Source organism: Chionomys nivalis, chromosome 4, assembly GCF_950005125.1.
Source record: "Chionomys nivalis chromosome 4, mChiNiv1.1, whole genome shotgun sequence".
Taxonomy (NCBI): domain Eukaryota; kingdom Metazoa; phylum Chordata; class Mammalia; order Rodentia; family Cricetidae; genus Chionomys; species Chionomys nivalis.
In genome coordinates, this window is record NC_080089.1 from 63,756,118 (window position 1) to 63,770,975 (window position 14,858).

General features: G+C 49.4%; 1 protein-coding gene across 12 annotated transcripts in view; it reads left to right on the top strand.

The window, feature by feature from the left end:
• Window positions 1-14,858, top strand: part of Megf11 (multiple EGF like domains 11) — a 326,069-nt gene that overhangs the window by 152,812 nt on the left and 158,399 nt on the right. For all 12 annotated transcript variants that reach the window (XR_009056973.1, XM_057766409.1, XM_057766413.1 and 9 more), the window contains one exon: window positions 3,913-4,005. Coding sequence is in view for 11 of the 12 variants with exons in the window: in XM_057766409.1 (XP_057622392.1) it covers window positions 3,913-4,005 (93 nt within the window). In the remaining variant the exon portion in view is untranslated. The remainder of the gene's footprint in view (window positions 1-3,912; window positions 4,006-14,858) is intronic.

Sequence of the window (14,858 nt, forward strand, 5' to 3'; positions counted from 1 at the left end):
GCCAGTAGTGAGAGCAAGGCTTCTCTGGCACTTGCTATGCCCTGACAATGCCTTTATTAATTCACTTGACCCCTACAGCCTGTGAGGTCTAGACTGTCACCATCCCCGACTGAATGGGGGGCTGACCCAGGGACAGAGGTGGGCAGAGGCACCAATTAACAGCTGTGGGCAAGCTCCTGCGCTCTGGATGCCATGTGTCCTAGCTCCACCAACCTGGCAGCTGTGGAGTTCTCAGCAGCAGTGCTCCCAGCATACCAGGAAGTTGGAAGATGCTTAGAGTAAGATGGATGGGCGGACAATGAGACGGGGCTGAGAGAGCAGAAGTTCAGGTTTTTCGGTTGGACTGGAGAGCAGGAGTGCTGCCCCTCCCCTTGACTTGAGGCTGCTCCCATTCAGTCTGCCTTGGGGTCCCTGCTCATGGGCAAGTGGACATGCCGTGGTAAGAAAGACTTGACCACAAACCTCCTGTCAAGCTGTGGGAGTCAGCGATGGCAGGGTCCTAACCTGGTCCCTCCAGAGCTCAGCTATGTGGCATCTGGGTGAAAAGCAGGAACCTGTTACTCTAGGAGCAGTTCCCGTGCGAGTCCCGGGCTTCTGTGGAGGGGCTGCTTACCGCTGGCTCACTTGGGACCCTGAGGTTGGAATTAGGCTGCCACGGTATCTTAACTTCATTAACCTTCGGGTGACTCTCCTCTCTCTCCAGGTGTTCAAACAGTGGCCCAAATGCCAGATCTAGCAATCTCAGCTCTGAGTGTTTGTCATCAATATTTTAGGATTCAAACATCTGTCTAAACAACACCTATGAAATATGAACGGATTGAGGTTTTTAAAAGTGGTTGACATAGAAGGACAGCAAGGAAGAGAGAGGATAGTGAGGTCTAGAGAGAATATAGGGACCCCACCCACATCCCTGGAAGCGGGTCTGGGACTCGGGAGGGGCTGCTCTGCATGTGTGCGTTGGTGGCAGTGTTCTAAATCCAGGGCTAGGCTGGGGGGGGGGGTATGGCTCAACATTTGGGGTGGTGCTTGACAATCAGTACCCTGGGTCTCTAGGACCCTGGAAGGGACCAGGTGAGAAGGCTGTGCAGTGTATAGCTTGCTCAGAATACCCAATAGCCATTCCTGCTGGCCAGGGGTTGCAAGGGGTTAGGCAAATGTCACGGGTGTCTGGGATCTGAGAGACAAAGGCAGTCAGGAAGCTGGTCAGAGACCTTGCTCTTCTCTTCCCTCCTTCCAGGTAGTCAGAGCCCCGTCCCCTCCCCCTGCAGGGTCCTCAGGGCATGGAAACTGTGGTCCTAGCCTGTCCCAGGCTCTCACTGAGCCTCCCAGGGCCAGCTGGCAGTACTCTGTGCTGGGACTTATATTCTGTGCCTTAGCCAGAATGGGGGAGATGGTATAAAACAGGAGGTAGCCCCCCACTTCAATGGCCCCCAGGAAACTCATCCCGGAGTTCCCTCCTGGCTGACTGATGGGTCATATATGTCTGAGATAATGGGTCCTCAAGCCTCAGTTTCTCCATACACGCAATGAATGGGCTGGATATAATTTTCTCTTTTCTCTGAGGTTTCTTCCATCCCAAGCACTCCACAGGTTTAGAATTCATGGAAGGCTCCCACCACCTTGGCAGAGACCCCAGGGTCAAAGTTTGTGCTTTCTGCACTCAGGAAGCAAACAGCTGGAGTTATCCTTGCTGGGCTGAGCTGAAAGTCTGGGACTTATACCGGCCCAGCTGTGCATCTCATAGGGTCCTTAGCCTGCAAGGACAGTGACAGAAGAGCGAGAGCAGCAAGGCCCTCACTGGGAGCTGGCAGAGCCCAGTGGGCTGGCATGAGATGGGGAATAAAAGACGGGCACCTGCTTTCCTGTGTGTTCCAGGGACATAGGCCTATTTGAACCTGTTTAGAATGTCCTTGGCATAGTGGTGACTGGTTAGGGTCTTGGTAGTGCCCAGTGAGCAGGTCACTGTGGTTCGAACTGGAGTTGGTTCCCAGATCCAGGCTCAGCCCAGTTGCCTAGTCAGGGAGCTGGGGAAGCCATCCCTGGGGATCTCCAGTACTGGGGCTGTGCAGGTCCTTAGCACAAGCCAGGCTGATTGGAGACCTCTAACTGGAACCATCTGCAGTGGCTCTCCCAGGGTCTTCCCTGTCTGGGGACCTAGACAGAGCTAGAGCGGTAACTATAGGAGCAGTAGCTGCAAGGCCAGCATTAGGGGAGAGCTAGAAGACCCCACACCAGCCATCCCATGATCACAACAGTTAGCATCTAGACCAGGCAGCAGGTCAGTGGCAGCTCCTCCAGACTCAGTCTAGGAGGCTACCTGCTCCTCATTCCAGGTCAGAAGCAAACAGCAAGATGAATTCTCACTGCTTTCAGAGTGAGAGCCCTTTATCTCAAGCCCACCTGGGAGATTGACAGGGTTGATGATAGCTGCTGATTTTCCGAGCTGGCAAAATTAGTGGGGGTAGCATGTGGGAGTTTCTGTAATGCTTGGCTGATGGATTAGGTGGTCGGCAGGTCTCTTGGGGAGCAAAGGGTGACCTTGGAAATGTGGATTCTATCGAAAGGAGAGCAATAAGCTCTCTTCCTCACACTGGCTGTCAATAAGACTCCTCGGTGCCAGTGCAGTGGATGGAAACTGCTCATTGCCTAGCCTGGCGGCTCCAGGGCTGTAGCATTTGACTGCGTGATAAGAAATTGCCAGGCACTTTCTAATTACAATTATCATCATCGTGGATGTCTCTCTTAATTACTTTCTTATAATTAGCTGTTGCTTTTTCCCCTCAGCATTTGTATACTTTGCAGATTTGCTGACATTTGAGAACCCCAAAATAGGGATGTTTGAGGAGGGGGGAAGGAAGGTGGGGGACACAGTGCCTGCTCCTGCCAGGCAGCCTGCTACATGAGGGACTTTCGAGAGGAGAACCTGGGGCCAGCAAAAGATGGAGAGGGCAGGTTTGCTGAGCAAATGTGGCCAGAGTTTGGGGGTGTGGTAGAGGCCTCTGGTTTGTACATGAGCTCCACAAATCAAACTCTGGAGTTTTTATATTTATTTTACTTTTACTCATGTGTGCATGTGTCTGTCTCTGTGAGCATATGCCCCATGTATGTGAATGCCAATGGAGATCAGAGGGCAGTGGATCCCCTGGAACTAGAGTTACAAAGTTAATTGTGAGTTGCCAGATGTGGGTCCTGGGAAATGAACTCAAGTCCTCTGGAAGAGCAGCAAGTGCTCTTAACTACTGAACCATCTCTCTAGTCACCCCCTCTCCACCACCCCACCCCAGTTTTTCCTTTTTCTTTCTTCTCTGTCTCTGTAACTCTTTCTATCCCCCTGTCTCTGTCTGAGACAGGGTTTCTCTACGCATAACCTAGACTGGCCTCAAATTCATCTTGATCCTCTAACTTTATACTCCTGAGTCCTGGGCTCATAGGTGTGTATTACCACATCAGCCTGAAAAGATTGTCTTTTTTTTAAGGTAGGGTCTAATACAATCCAGGCTAACCTCCAATTTACATTATAGCTGAGGATAACGCTAAGTTCTTGTTCTTCCTTCCTGTACCTCCGGAGTGCCGGGATTAGGTGTGTGGTACCACACATGGTTATGAGGTGTTGGGGATTCTCTGTCTACTGAGTTGCATCTCTAGTGTCTGAAGGAGCTATTACCAAAAAACCAAGGCTGCCCTGCCTCAGGCTGGGGTTTCGTTTTAAGAAGTGAGGCTGGGGTAGACACCATGCCCTCTTGTCAGGAACATTTCGAGTTGAACAGCTCAAGTCCTATTAAGTTTGATGTTTATCCCCCAAAGATACATTTGGAGCATCCTTGGCACTAGGGACCCATGACAAAGTGGCTTCTGTTTTGTGCCCAGATGGCTGGTCTCACTGTCTGCTTTTCTTCTCTCCCATGCCTTCAGCCCTGTGCACCGAGGAGTGTATGCACGGCCGTTGTGTCTCTCCAGATACCTGCCATTGTGAACCTGGATGGGGAGGCCCTGACTGCTCCAGCGGTAAGTTTGGGGTTTTGGGGATCAGTGGTCCACAGTTCTGACATCGGAAGGGGTGGTGGCATGTGCAAGTTCATTCATGTGACCGGTGGAGATGAATTTAGATGTCAGGAAGATGCCAGATACAGTTAACATGTGACAGCATTTTGGGGGTCAAGACTCTAGAGGGGTTAGGGAGATGGTTTGTTGTGTCTTGAGGATTATAAATGTGAAGAGCTGTATGGTCATTTGTACACTTTTCTTTTGATGACCCACGTCTATATATGGTTTTTGAGGGTTTGGATGAACTTGAGATGATGTATATACTCGTTTACATATCAAGGTGGTTATTAGGCCTGGTCCTTGACTTGGTTGGTTCAGAAACTCAGTTTCATGAGTGCCCATGGGTACACAAAGGACTATTGTGTGAGGATGGTGGCTACCAGGACATCTCTGTGTCCCCAGTAGTTAAAGGAGGGGACACCCCGAGGGGCAAGACACTGTTCCTATATCTCCTTGCATGGAGAATGCCCATTTCTCAGAGAAACCTGACTGGTAAGGAGTTAGGTACACCTATGGATGACCCAGTGACCCACAGAAAATGGGACATCATCTTTATTGTGGTACTAGTTCCCTGGAGGAGGACTGTATCAGGCAAAGCTGAAGAGATTCACTGCTAAGAACTGGAGATGAATCTTCCTCTCCCTCTGATAGTCTCAGATGACCCCTTCCACAGTTCATTCCATAACCAGTCAATAGCTGTTTAATACTGGGGTCCTATTGGCTAGAGGCCTTGACTAGCATTGGAGTCCCGTTTTATTCTTGCTTTAAGTTGGTGTAGGTGAAAACATACCTACGCCAACCCAGTAGAGGTCTAAGTACCACTGTTTATGAGTCTTGGGGAGCCACCCCTGTGTCCTCTTCCATAGAGGTGATGCTGTAAATCCTTAGGCAGGGGAGTGCTGGGTTCACACACATTAGCCTGACGTGACAGTTTGTGTACCCGCTCCTGCTCTATGCTGGGCTGGGCAAATCTAATTGTGGTCTTTTGATATGCAGATTTGATACATGGTGCCTATGTCTTTGTCTAGAAGGGCATGAGAAAATGCCAGCCCAAAGCAAGGTATGGGTTGTGTGGTTTTTATCTAAAGTCTTGGTGATGCTTCTGAATTCTTGAAGGGGCCCACATCTGCTTGGAGCTTCCAATAGCCCCTGTGTAGCGTGTGGGGAAACCCTAAATGTCTGGATAGCCTCCATTTCTACCCACTCCACTGCCTTAAAGAGAGGCTGTGACTGAGAAGGAAGGCCAGACGATGAAGAATGATCCTGAGGGATGAATTTACAAGTTATATTCAACCAGTTTTTCTGTGGACTTTAAGTTCAGGAAGCACAGTGGGGAAATGTCCAAGGGCATGTACCCTGTCCATGTTTCCTTTGGTGTAATTCTGCTGACAGCAGATCTTTGGGGAGAAACATTTGATGGGAGTGGGTGACCTGGATGGCCTGGGCCTACTTGTAGCTGTTGCCACCTCTTCCCAAGAGTTAGGGCAGCCTGTGAAGGAGGAGATGAGGCCTCAGTCTCTCTCAGGCTGTGCACTTACAGCTGGTTCAGTGCTATGTAGTCGGGTGGGTCTGGGGGGGGCCCTTTCAGACAGCATTTTTGTCATTTCTGATTTACCATCTGGTGACCTTGTATGAATGGGATTTGATGGTGCTGAGCAGGTCTTGCAGTGGGGTGAGATTACCAAACACCAGGGTTACATCACAGAATAACATGAGAATAATTCAACCCCCTGCGTCATCACATTTGGGGGCCGGTCTAACCCACAGCTTGTCCCCTTTCCCCTAAATCCTCCTGCTAAGCTGGGAGCCACCATCTCTGGTTCAAAGGACCTTGCTTTCTGGGACCTTCTCGAAGGTGTGTATTACCAGAGCCAAAAGAAAGTACTAAGAGACTGGTTCTGTTCAAGTTAGTCTATCACTATGACCCAATACCTGATAGAAACAACCTGCGAGGGGAGGGGTTTATTTCAGCTCATAGTTTCAGAGAGTTCAATCCATGGTGGCCTGGCTAACCATCATGGTGGTAGAGTGTGGTGGAAGAGATTCTCAACCTCATGACAGACAGACAGGAAGGAAAGAGAGGGAGTTGGGAGGACGAGGACAAGATACATGCCCTGGACTCCCTAAAGTTTTCTCCAACTCTCAAAATAATGCCACCAGCTGGGAGAAGAACAGTGAGCTATGGTCTTCCAGAGCTGGCCCAAGCTTCATTTAGAGGGAAAGTGGTGTTTGATGAAGGGAATTCGTAGATTCTCGTGTCAGAGCTTTGGCAGTGCCTGGCGGAGAGCTTTCCCACCCTTGAGTCCTTCTAGACATAGGAAGCTCACTACTTCCTGTGGAAGTTCATTTTGGCTGCTGGGAAGTCTTCCCTTCTCCCCAGTGGAAATATTTCTCTGGTTTCTACTGGTTGCTTCTTGCTCACAGTGAGTACTGAGCAGGCTGATGGATTGCCATGATCTTTTTCTTGGCATGTCTGGAATTTATCCCAAGGAGCTCATTGGACAAGGCTTCAGGCTGTGGATGTGGGGTGAACTGCCCCAGATCAGAGAATTATAGCCATCGAGGCTGCTTAGAAGAAATGGGGGCTCCTCCCCCAGCTCCCCCTTTGGATAACACACACAGCCACTGATCTCCTCTTTTCTTCTCTGAGATGTATTGTGTCTTACGGGACGTCGTTTGGGCTGCTTTGCCATCTGTCTTTTTCCTATCGCTGGTGGCCTTTATTTCCCCTTAAATTATCATCCCTGTATCCAAGACCATAACGGCAGGCCTGCTCTGATCAGTCCTGAGAGAGGACAGTTTTGTTACTACCCGTGTTGCCATTGATCGAACTTGATCATGCGTGGGACACGGTCTTGAACTTGTGTTTCATCCTCACAGCATCCTGTGCTGGGGAATTACTAAGCTTGTTTTACAGATGGGAAAGTCAGTGCAGAGAGGCTGGCAAAGTGTCATAGACACAGCTAACCAGTAAATGGTGAAACCAGGTCAAAACCCTGAGTTCTAAATCTAACTCTGCAGGTGCGTTTACCCATATGGGCCCATGCAGAAGCCAGAGGTCAACAGAGTCTCTTCGTCTATCACTACCCCTTATTGTTTCAAACAGGGTCTTTCACTGAGTAGGCTAGACTGGCTGACCAGTGAGCCCCAAGGAATCCTCCTTTCTCTGCCCCATCCCAGCCAGTGCTAGGGCCCAATGTGTGCTTGGCCACACCTGTTTTTCTAAGATTTATTTATTTATTTATTTATTTATTTATTTATTTATTTATTTATTATGTATACAGTGTTCTGTTTGCATATCTGCCTTCAGGCCAGAACAGGGCATCAGATCTCATTATAGATGGTTGTGAGCCCCCATGTGGTTGCTGGGAATTGAATTTAGGGCTTCTCAAGAACAGCCAGTGCTCTTAACCTCTGAGCCATCTCTCCAGTTCCCCCCTTTTAATGTGGGTGGTGGGACTTAAAACTCAGATTCTCATGCTTGCAGAGCAAACTACTTCCCAGTCATAAACCTGAACTCTTAACGATTATAGCCTTCCTTTCGGGCATTCTATCCCTGTTAGTATGGCCTTGGGTTGAAATAGGTTTTTCTTTTTTAGATTGTGTGTATGTGGGGGTGAGGAGTGTGTGCAGGTGACTGCGGGTCTTGATGGAGCCCAGGGGCACTGAGTCTTCTGGAATTGGAGTTACAGGCAGTTGGGAGCTACACAAGGTGGGTACTGGGACCTGAGCTCAGATCCTCGGGAAGAGCAGCGAATGTTCATAATCAATGAGCTGTCTCTCTAGTCCCTGAAATGCATTTTCAATGTGAGAACATAGATGCTCTCAGGAGAAAAAAGAATGTGTTCATAAGCTTTGACTCGCAGACATCATTGTAGGGAGAAAAATCAGTCAGGAAATGCAACTTATGATCAGATGTGATCTAACAGTCAAGCCTGCTTGTGTTGCTGGACATCCACCTGCCTGCTGTGCAGGGCCTGGGGAGATGTATCCCTCCAGGTGCAGTGTGTGTCCCTAAAGATCTCAGGTTGGGTCTATACATGGGATGGAAAAGAATCAGATTGGCTTCAATGGGAAACAGCAGGTTTCCTGGGTTTGGATTTTTCCCCATTGATTTTGAAGTTATACACCTTCACATTAAAGAGGAGAAGTTTAGCAAGAGCATAGACTCCAGGTCGCAGCCCAAGTTCACCTCTCCCAGCCTTTGGATGGTAGGAGCCCTGGCATTTTCCTGACATTTGCATGCAGTGCTGGACCTGAATCCCACATGTGTGCTAGCCAGAAACTCGCTCCTTTAATTCAACCCTAAGTTGTACGCTCATTTCCTTGTCAATAAGCGTTAATCTCCTTTAAATTTTTAATGGCTGTCTAGACTTCCATTCTGTGGTTTACCATGTGTCTTTCACCAGGCCTGGCTGGTGAACATTTAGATTGTTTCTGATCATTCCCTGCCACTGGATTCTTTGGGTCTGTTTGTCGTAGAACTTGGGATTTTTTCACAGTTTAGGAAGTACAAGATGGATCTGGGCTGGGGCTCAGTTTGCAGGGTGCTTTCCTGGCACCTGCTAATGTGTGTTCCTCCCCAGCACTGTGTGACCTGGGCTGCTGTGACCCCAGCATGTCAGAGGTAGAGACAGGAGGATCTGGGGTTCAGTGTCATCCTTGGCTGCATCGTGGGTTTGAAGCCAGCCTGGGACACATGAGACTGTTTCAAAAAGAAAATCAATAGCAACAAAAACCCCTTTCGATTTGCTATTGGTTGATGCTTTAGCACCCATAGCTACAAAGGACTGGAGTACCAAAGCCAACATATGCCTTAAGACCCCTTTGTTCTGTAGTTGATGAAAACTCCAGAATGCCAAGCATGGGCAGAGGAACCTGACCACCATGTGGAGGAATGCTGCATGGAGCCCAAACTCGACTCTCTGGCCTCCCATGTCCAGTGTGTGCTATGTACTCTTTGAAGCCTACCCATGACAGCTGAGTTGTGCACAGACACATCTGTTCTACAAGTGTGCATGTGGAACCAGTGAGATGGTTGAGTGTGTAAGGGTGTTCACTGCAAGCTTGATAAGCCAAGTATGACCGCCAGAATCCACACAGCGGGAGAAGAGAAGCAACTATTAAACATGTTATCTTCTGACCACCATATGCATGCATGTGTGCATGTACACACACACACACTGAATAAAATATAGTAAAAATTTAAGTGTGTATGTAAACTACATGAGGCAGAGCATAATATCTTCAATACTGACACTGGGGTGGTGTAGGCAGAAGGATGAGGTATTCAAGGCCATCCCTGAATACCTGGTAAGTTCAAAGGCAGCCTGGGTTAGATAAGACAGAAAGAGAGAGAGAGAGGCAGGGAGGGGGAGAAGGAAGGAAGGAAGGAAGGAAGGAAGGAAGGAAGGAAGGAAGGAAGGAAGGGCAGGCATTGGCAGCTCCGTCAAGTGCAATGATTGCCCCTTGGTTCTGGGCAGCCCCCTGGGGGAAACAGCACCGTTTCTAAAGCGACCAATGGTTTGTCACATCCAGTGACATAAAGATTGTCACGACAGGAGTCACATCCCTGCAGATTTGCCTTTCTGTGTGAATTTCAGCACAAACCTTCCAAGAATATTTTGGAGGCTTTTTCAAAATCTTGGGATTATATATGTGTGAAGAAGAGCCCGGGGTCCTGGATGAAAATGCCGGAACAATTCTTCTTGCACCTGTCTCTCCCTCTTCTCCTTAGCAGCCCAATTTCTTCTCGGGATAAATTCCTGGAAGTGGCAGGGAAGGATGTAAATATCCGTCATCTGGTACCTGCCCCTGCCCTGCCTTTTGCAGCTGCCAAGGGATTGAAGGATTAATCATTTTGACAGCCCTCCAGGAGACAAATTTGGCTCTAAGGTGGGGATGGGGGCTCTCCATGCTTTTACAGACTTAGACCTCCCCCACTGACTAATTTCTTTAAGAGCCAACACTAATTTCTTTCTGCTCTGTAAAGGAAGGAGGTAGACAGCCCCGCTCTATGGATTGTCTGGGCTCTTCACCCGAGCAATATGGGGAAATGGAGTGGCCACGTGCTTGGCCGTAAACCTGCGTCCCGTATAATAACGAAGCATGAGAGGCTGGGACGTCAGTTTATACTGCATAAGGACAACAGAGTGGCCCTTATTAAATTGCACGAGGCTTACAAGTGGAGATAAAAGGGGAAAGAAGTTTTTCTATATCGAATATCTAGCTTTTTAAAGTAATTAGGAATATTAAAGCGCTGACAATGATTGAGATAGAAACATTATTCATAACTTTTATTTCCGTGCTGGGCAATGATCCAGTATATTTCATTTATGAGGTTTGAGCTGTAAGGAGAAGGACGTGAGCCAATTCCTAAATTAAATATACCCTGTTAACTTTTATAAATGATGCCCAAAAATTAACTTGGAAGTTTAAGCTTTCATTGTATTATTTTTGTCTTTCCTAGGCTCCACTTCTCTGCTCCCATGGTGCTTTGCAGTTTGGGTTGTAGACAATAAAATGGGATTTGGGGTTTGGTCTTAGGGATCCCCAGAAGAGGTGGCTGGGGTCGGTGTGACAGAGGCTGCCATCCTGGAGTTGTCCGAGCATCTTAATTTGTCCCGAGCTTCCCTTCTGTTTGGGTGTCTCCAGGAAAACCTTTGGTAATAACTGCTCAGCAGTGTCCCACCGACTGGCAAGCTCCTCCCCACTCTGGGATCCTGGGCTCTTGGTAGGACTACCCAGCAGCCCTAAGGAGTGACTGCAGCCAGGCCCAACTTCTGCCAAGTTCAGGGTGTTATTTTGAATGACGATGGGGGCCAACCTGACTCTCTGTTAGTTTTGCAAATGGAAATAAAGCCCTGACGTGGGGATGTAGTTCGGGTGATAGAATGCATTCCTAGTGTGGATGGGACACTGGGTTTATCCCCAGCACTGCATTAAACCAGTCTGGTGGTGAGCATCTGCTACGCTAGCGCTCAGCTGGGGGTCTGCATGACCACACAGCTTCTCAAACATCCTTTAACAAACTGTGGTTAAAATATGCATGACATAAGACTTAGTGTGGTCACCATTTTTGTAGACATAGTTTTGAGACCTCAGTACAGTCACGTGGTTGTGCGGTCATCAATGCTACCCACACCTCCAGAATTTTTCCTCTTCCTCAACTGAAACTCTAAAGCCATCAAACCCAAGTCCCAGCCTCCCTTCCCCAAGCCCTGGCTGCCACCACTCTCCATTTTCCTTTGTTTGAGGGGTGGGGTGAGGGAGGAGGTTGAGCCAGGGCCTCACTATGTAAACCAGGCTGATCTTGAGTTCTGCCTCCTGAGTGCTGGGATTAAAGGTTTGTGCCACCACACCCAGCTTCATTCTCTCTTCTATCTGAGTACCCTGTACTTCATTTTAGTGGCGATACATAGTATTGAACGTTGTCATGCAACTGGCATGTTTTAATGCACCATAAAAAACATATGTGTTAAAGGTCACTGTAGATGGACTAAAGTGGAACCATTTGGATGGGGGAACAATGCTTTCAAATCTAGTAAGCGACTCATATCAGAATACATGAAGAATTCCTATGGAACAGAAAAATGCAATCAATCCGATTTGAAAATAGGCAAAGGCTGGGAGCAGAGCTCAGTGGTAGAGGACTTGCCTAGCACGAGACCCTAGGTTCGAATTCCAGCATGGCAAAAGAGAGGAGAAAAAGACAGTAGAAAGAAAAAGACAAGGGTCTTGAGTAGGCATCTAGGCATTGCTCCAAGAAGATATAGAAATGGCTAACAGGTACGTGCAGAGAAGAGCAGTACCACCCACCATTAAAACTGCACAGCAAAGCTCCATGTGATACTGTTTTACACCCACTGGAACAATCATTCATTCAAATACAAAACAAAAGCCACCCCCAGGAGGGCTGGGGCAGAGCTGAGCTGGTAGTGTGCTTGCCTAGTGTGCAGGGTCCTGGGTTTGATCCTTAGCCTGCATACACATACGCTGGGCACAGTGGAGTGGCACACACCTGTAATTCTATTCTGCGGGATGCAGAGGCAGGAAGATCAGGAGTTCAAGGTCATCTTTTGATTGTGTAGTGAGTTTGAGGCTAGCCACCAGGCATCCAGAGGGTGGGATGGCTCTAAACGGTTAGCCAAGAGACTGGGAAAGTGGAGAAAGATCAAGAGCTAACTTAGGCCTTCCAGGCTGCTGTCTGTTAGCAAGGATGTTTCAGCGGTGAGTTAGGGCTCCATACCCTTTGGGACACTGAGTTCTGGGGGATTCAGGCTCTGCTTCCACTGTGTCCCCACATCCCACTGGCACAGGCGACAGAAAAGACGACAAGCATGTGGCTCCTGGCAGAAGCCTACACTGCCATGAACAAGAGAACCCTTGTTCTGGCTCCATCTCTGCCTTGGTGGCCCTGGCCAAGTCCTTCCTCTCTAGAGGGTGAGACATGGGGCACCTCAGTGTTTTCACCTGTAAAAAGACAGTTATCCTGGAGACTCTAAAGCTGTGCAATGCTGCTTCTGTGGTATCAAATCCCAGCACCAGTTTGATGGTTATGGAGGTGGGGAAGTGGGGGCCTTCCTGCTGACTCAAGACATAACCCTTCTGTGCTTGCTTCTCTCTTCATTCTCAACTTAGACAGGAGTGGGGAGGTGTGGGGACCCTTGAGGGCCCCTCTTGACACTTTCCAGCCCCTCTTAGGCAAGGCTAAGCCCTTGATGGCCCAGGTATAGGCTGATTCTCCCCACAAACGCAAGCAGGGTGCAGAGGGTACAGGGCCATTGGGAAGCCAAGGCTTTCTCCTGGGCTATTTCTTGCTACATTGAGCTGCTGAGTTGTCAAGGTTGGAGCAACTCTAGATGAATGTGTTTCAATCATCCCTGCTGTTGTTCGCTTGGCTCTGCCTAGCTTATAGCCCCTTGCAGATCCAGCCTGGGTTGCCTTCTGCCAGCATCTGCTGGGCCTGGGGGCTTCCCCGGGATGGTGGGTCCTGTGTCAACCCCACACACTGATGCAGCCACTATGACAGGAACAGAAGGGGATTGTGGATGGCAGCAAATGCTTTGTCAAGGTCTGTGAGCAGGAAGAGCTGAGGCCCCCCAGAATTATAATATGGAACAGCAGCAACCGAACCCAGGGTTCAGCAGCCTGGCCACAGCTCAGCAGCTCCATGAGCTCCCTCTCACAGTTTCATCCATGCAAAACATAATTGATGAGCTCCTGCCGGAGACCATGGGGCCAGAGGGTTCAGGGACGGGTATCACTGTTGAGGAGGAGTGGGAGCCTAAACTACCAGCATAGAGCCAAGGACAACTCAAGAGACAGGGGAAGGAGGATTCTGGGTATGTATGTGTGTTCACTAGCATGTGTGTATGTGTTCACAAGCATGTATACACACATGTATGCATTTGCCTGTGTGAGCACGTGCGTGGAGGCTAGAAGCATCTTCCTTGGTCTTTATCTTATATAATAGACGCAGGGTCTTGCACTTGAACATAGACCTTACCTGTTCATCTAATCTAGCTAGCCAGCTTGCCTAAGGATCCCACCCCTGACTCCTGAGCACTGAGATTACAGGTGGCCTGCCAACATGTGTGTGGGTGCCGGAGAGCTGGCTCTGGTTTTCATGTTTGTTCAGAAAGAAGTTTACCCCACTGAGTGATCTCCCCAGCCCAGACTCTGGCTTTTGTGGGAAGGGGACCCAGATAGTTAAGAAAGCCATCATGAGAAGCAGTAGAAAGCAGAAGCCAGGTGTACACCCTGCTCCCCATTAGAAGGCAGAAGTCAGGTGTACACCCTGCTCCCCATTAGAAGACAGAAGCCAGGTGTACACCCTGCTCCCCATTAGAAGGCAGAAGTCAGGTGTACACCCTGCTCCCCATTAGAAGGCAGAAGCCAGGTGTACACCCTGCTCCCCATTAGAAGGCAGAAGCCAGGTGTACACCCTGCTCTCCATTAGAAGCCAGGTGTACACCCTGCTCCCCATTAGAAGCAGGTCCAGGGGAGATAAGCAGTGGCCTGGAGCCCCACAGCCAAAGGTTGTCAGAGCTCTGAATCTGGCTTTTTGGGTTTTTGAAATAGGGTACCACTATGTAGCCCAGGCTGGCCTCAAACTAACAATCCTGTAGCCTCAGCCTCCAGCTGTTATCACCGGGTGCCGTGATTGCAGGGTCACCATCTTTCCGATGGTGAAAACGATGGGAAAGTTCGTAATGGAGAGGAGGCTAATCAAGGCCCCTAGGGACTGAGAGCTGACCTAGCTCCTGTCTGGAGTTCCCGGCAACCGGAGCTCCAGAGGGAGGGCAACAAAGAGGTAGGTCCTTTGTCCTCTCTGTCCTCCCTTCCTGGAGTCCCAGCTTCCCTCTTTTGGGGATACCTAGGCCCAGTAGCAATGCTTAGCAAGCCCTTAAGGACATGTACCGGTTCCTTCCACAGTCACCTTCTCCCATGGGTGGCATTCTGGAGAAGTGAGAAGTGGGAGTGCCCTATTTCATGGAGTCGTCCATGATGGGACAGGTGGAGACAGTTCATAGACCTCAGGATGTAGGACTAAAGACTCCAGGCCCTCCCCACGCCTTCTCTGTCTTGGGACCAGGCTGTGGTACTGGGATGGTGCATACCAGGAAGGGAACCCTTCCCAGACCCCACCACTGCCCACGTAGAACTACGAGGCTGAGCCTGTGCCTGCCCCACCAGGTCCTGAGAAGGCAGACTGGACAGAGGGTTGCACCAGGCCATCCTCATTCCCTTCCCAGTAGGGGAAGCTCCTTAGGCTCCCAATCACACCTGATGGCTGCTTCCTCTCAAATCAG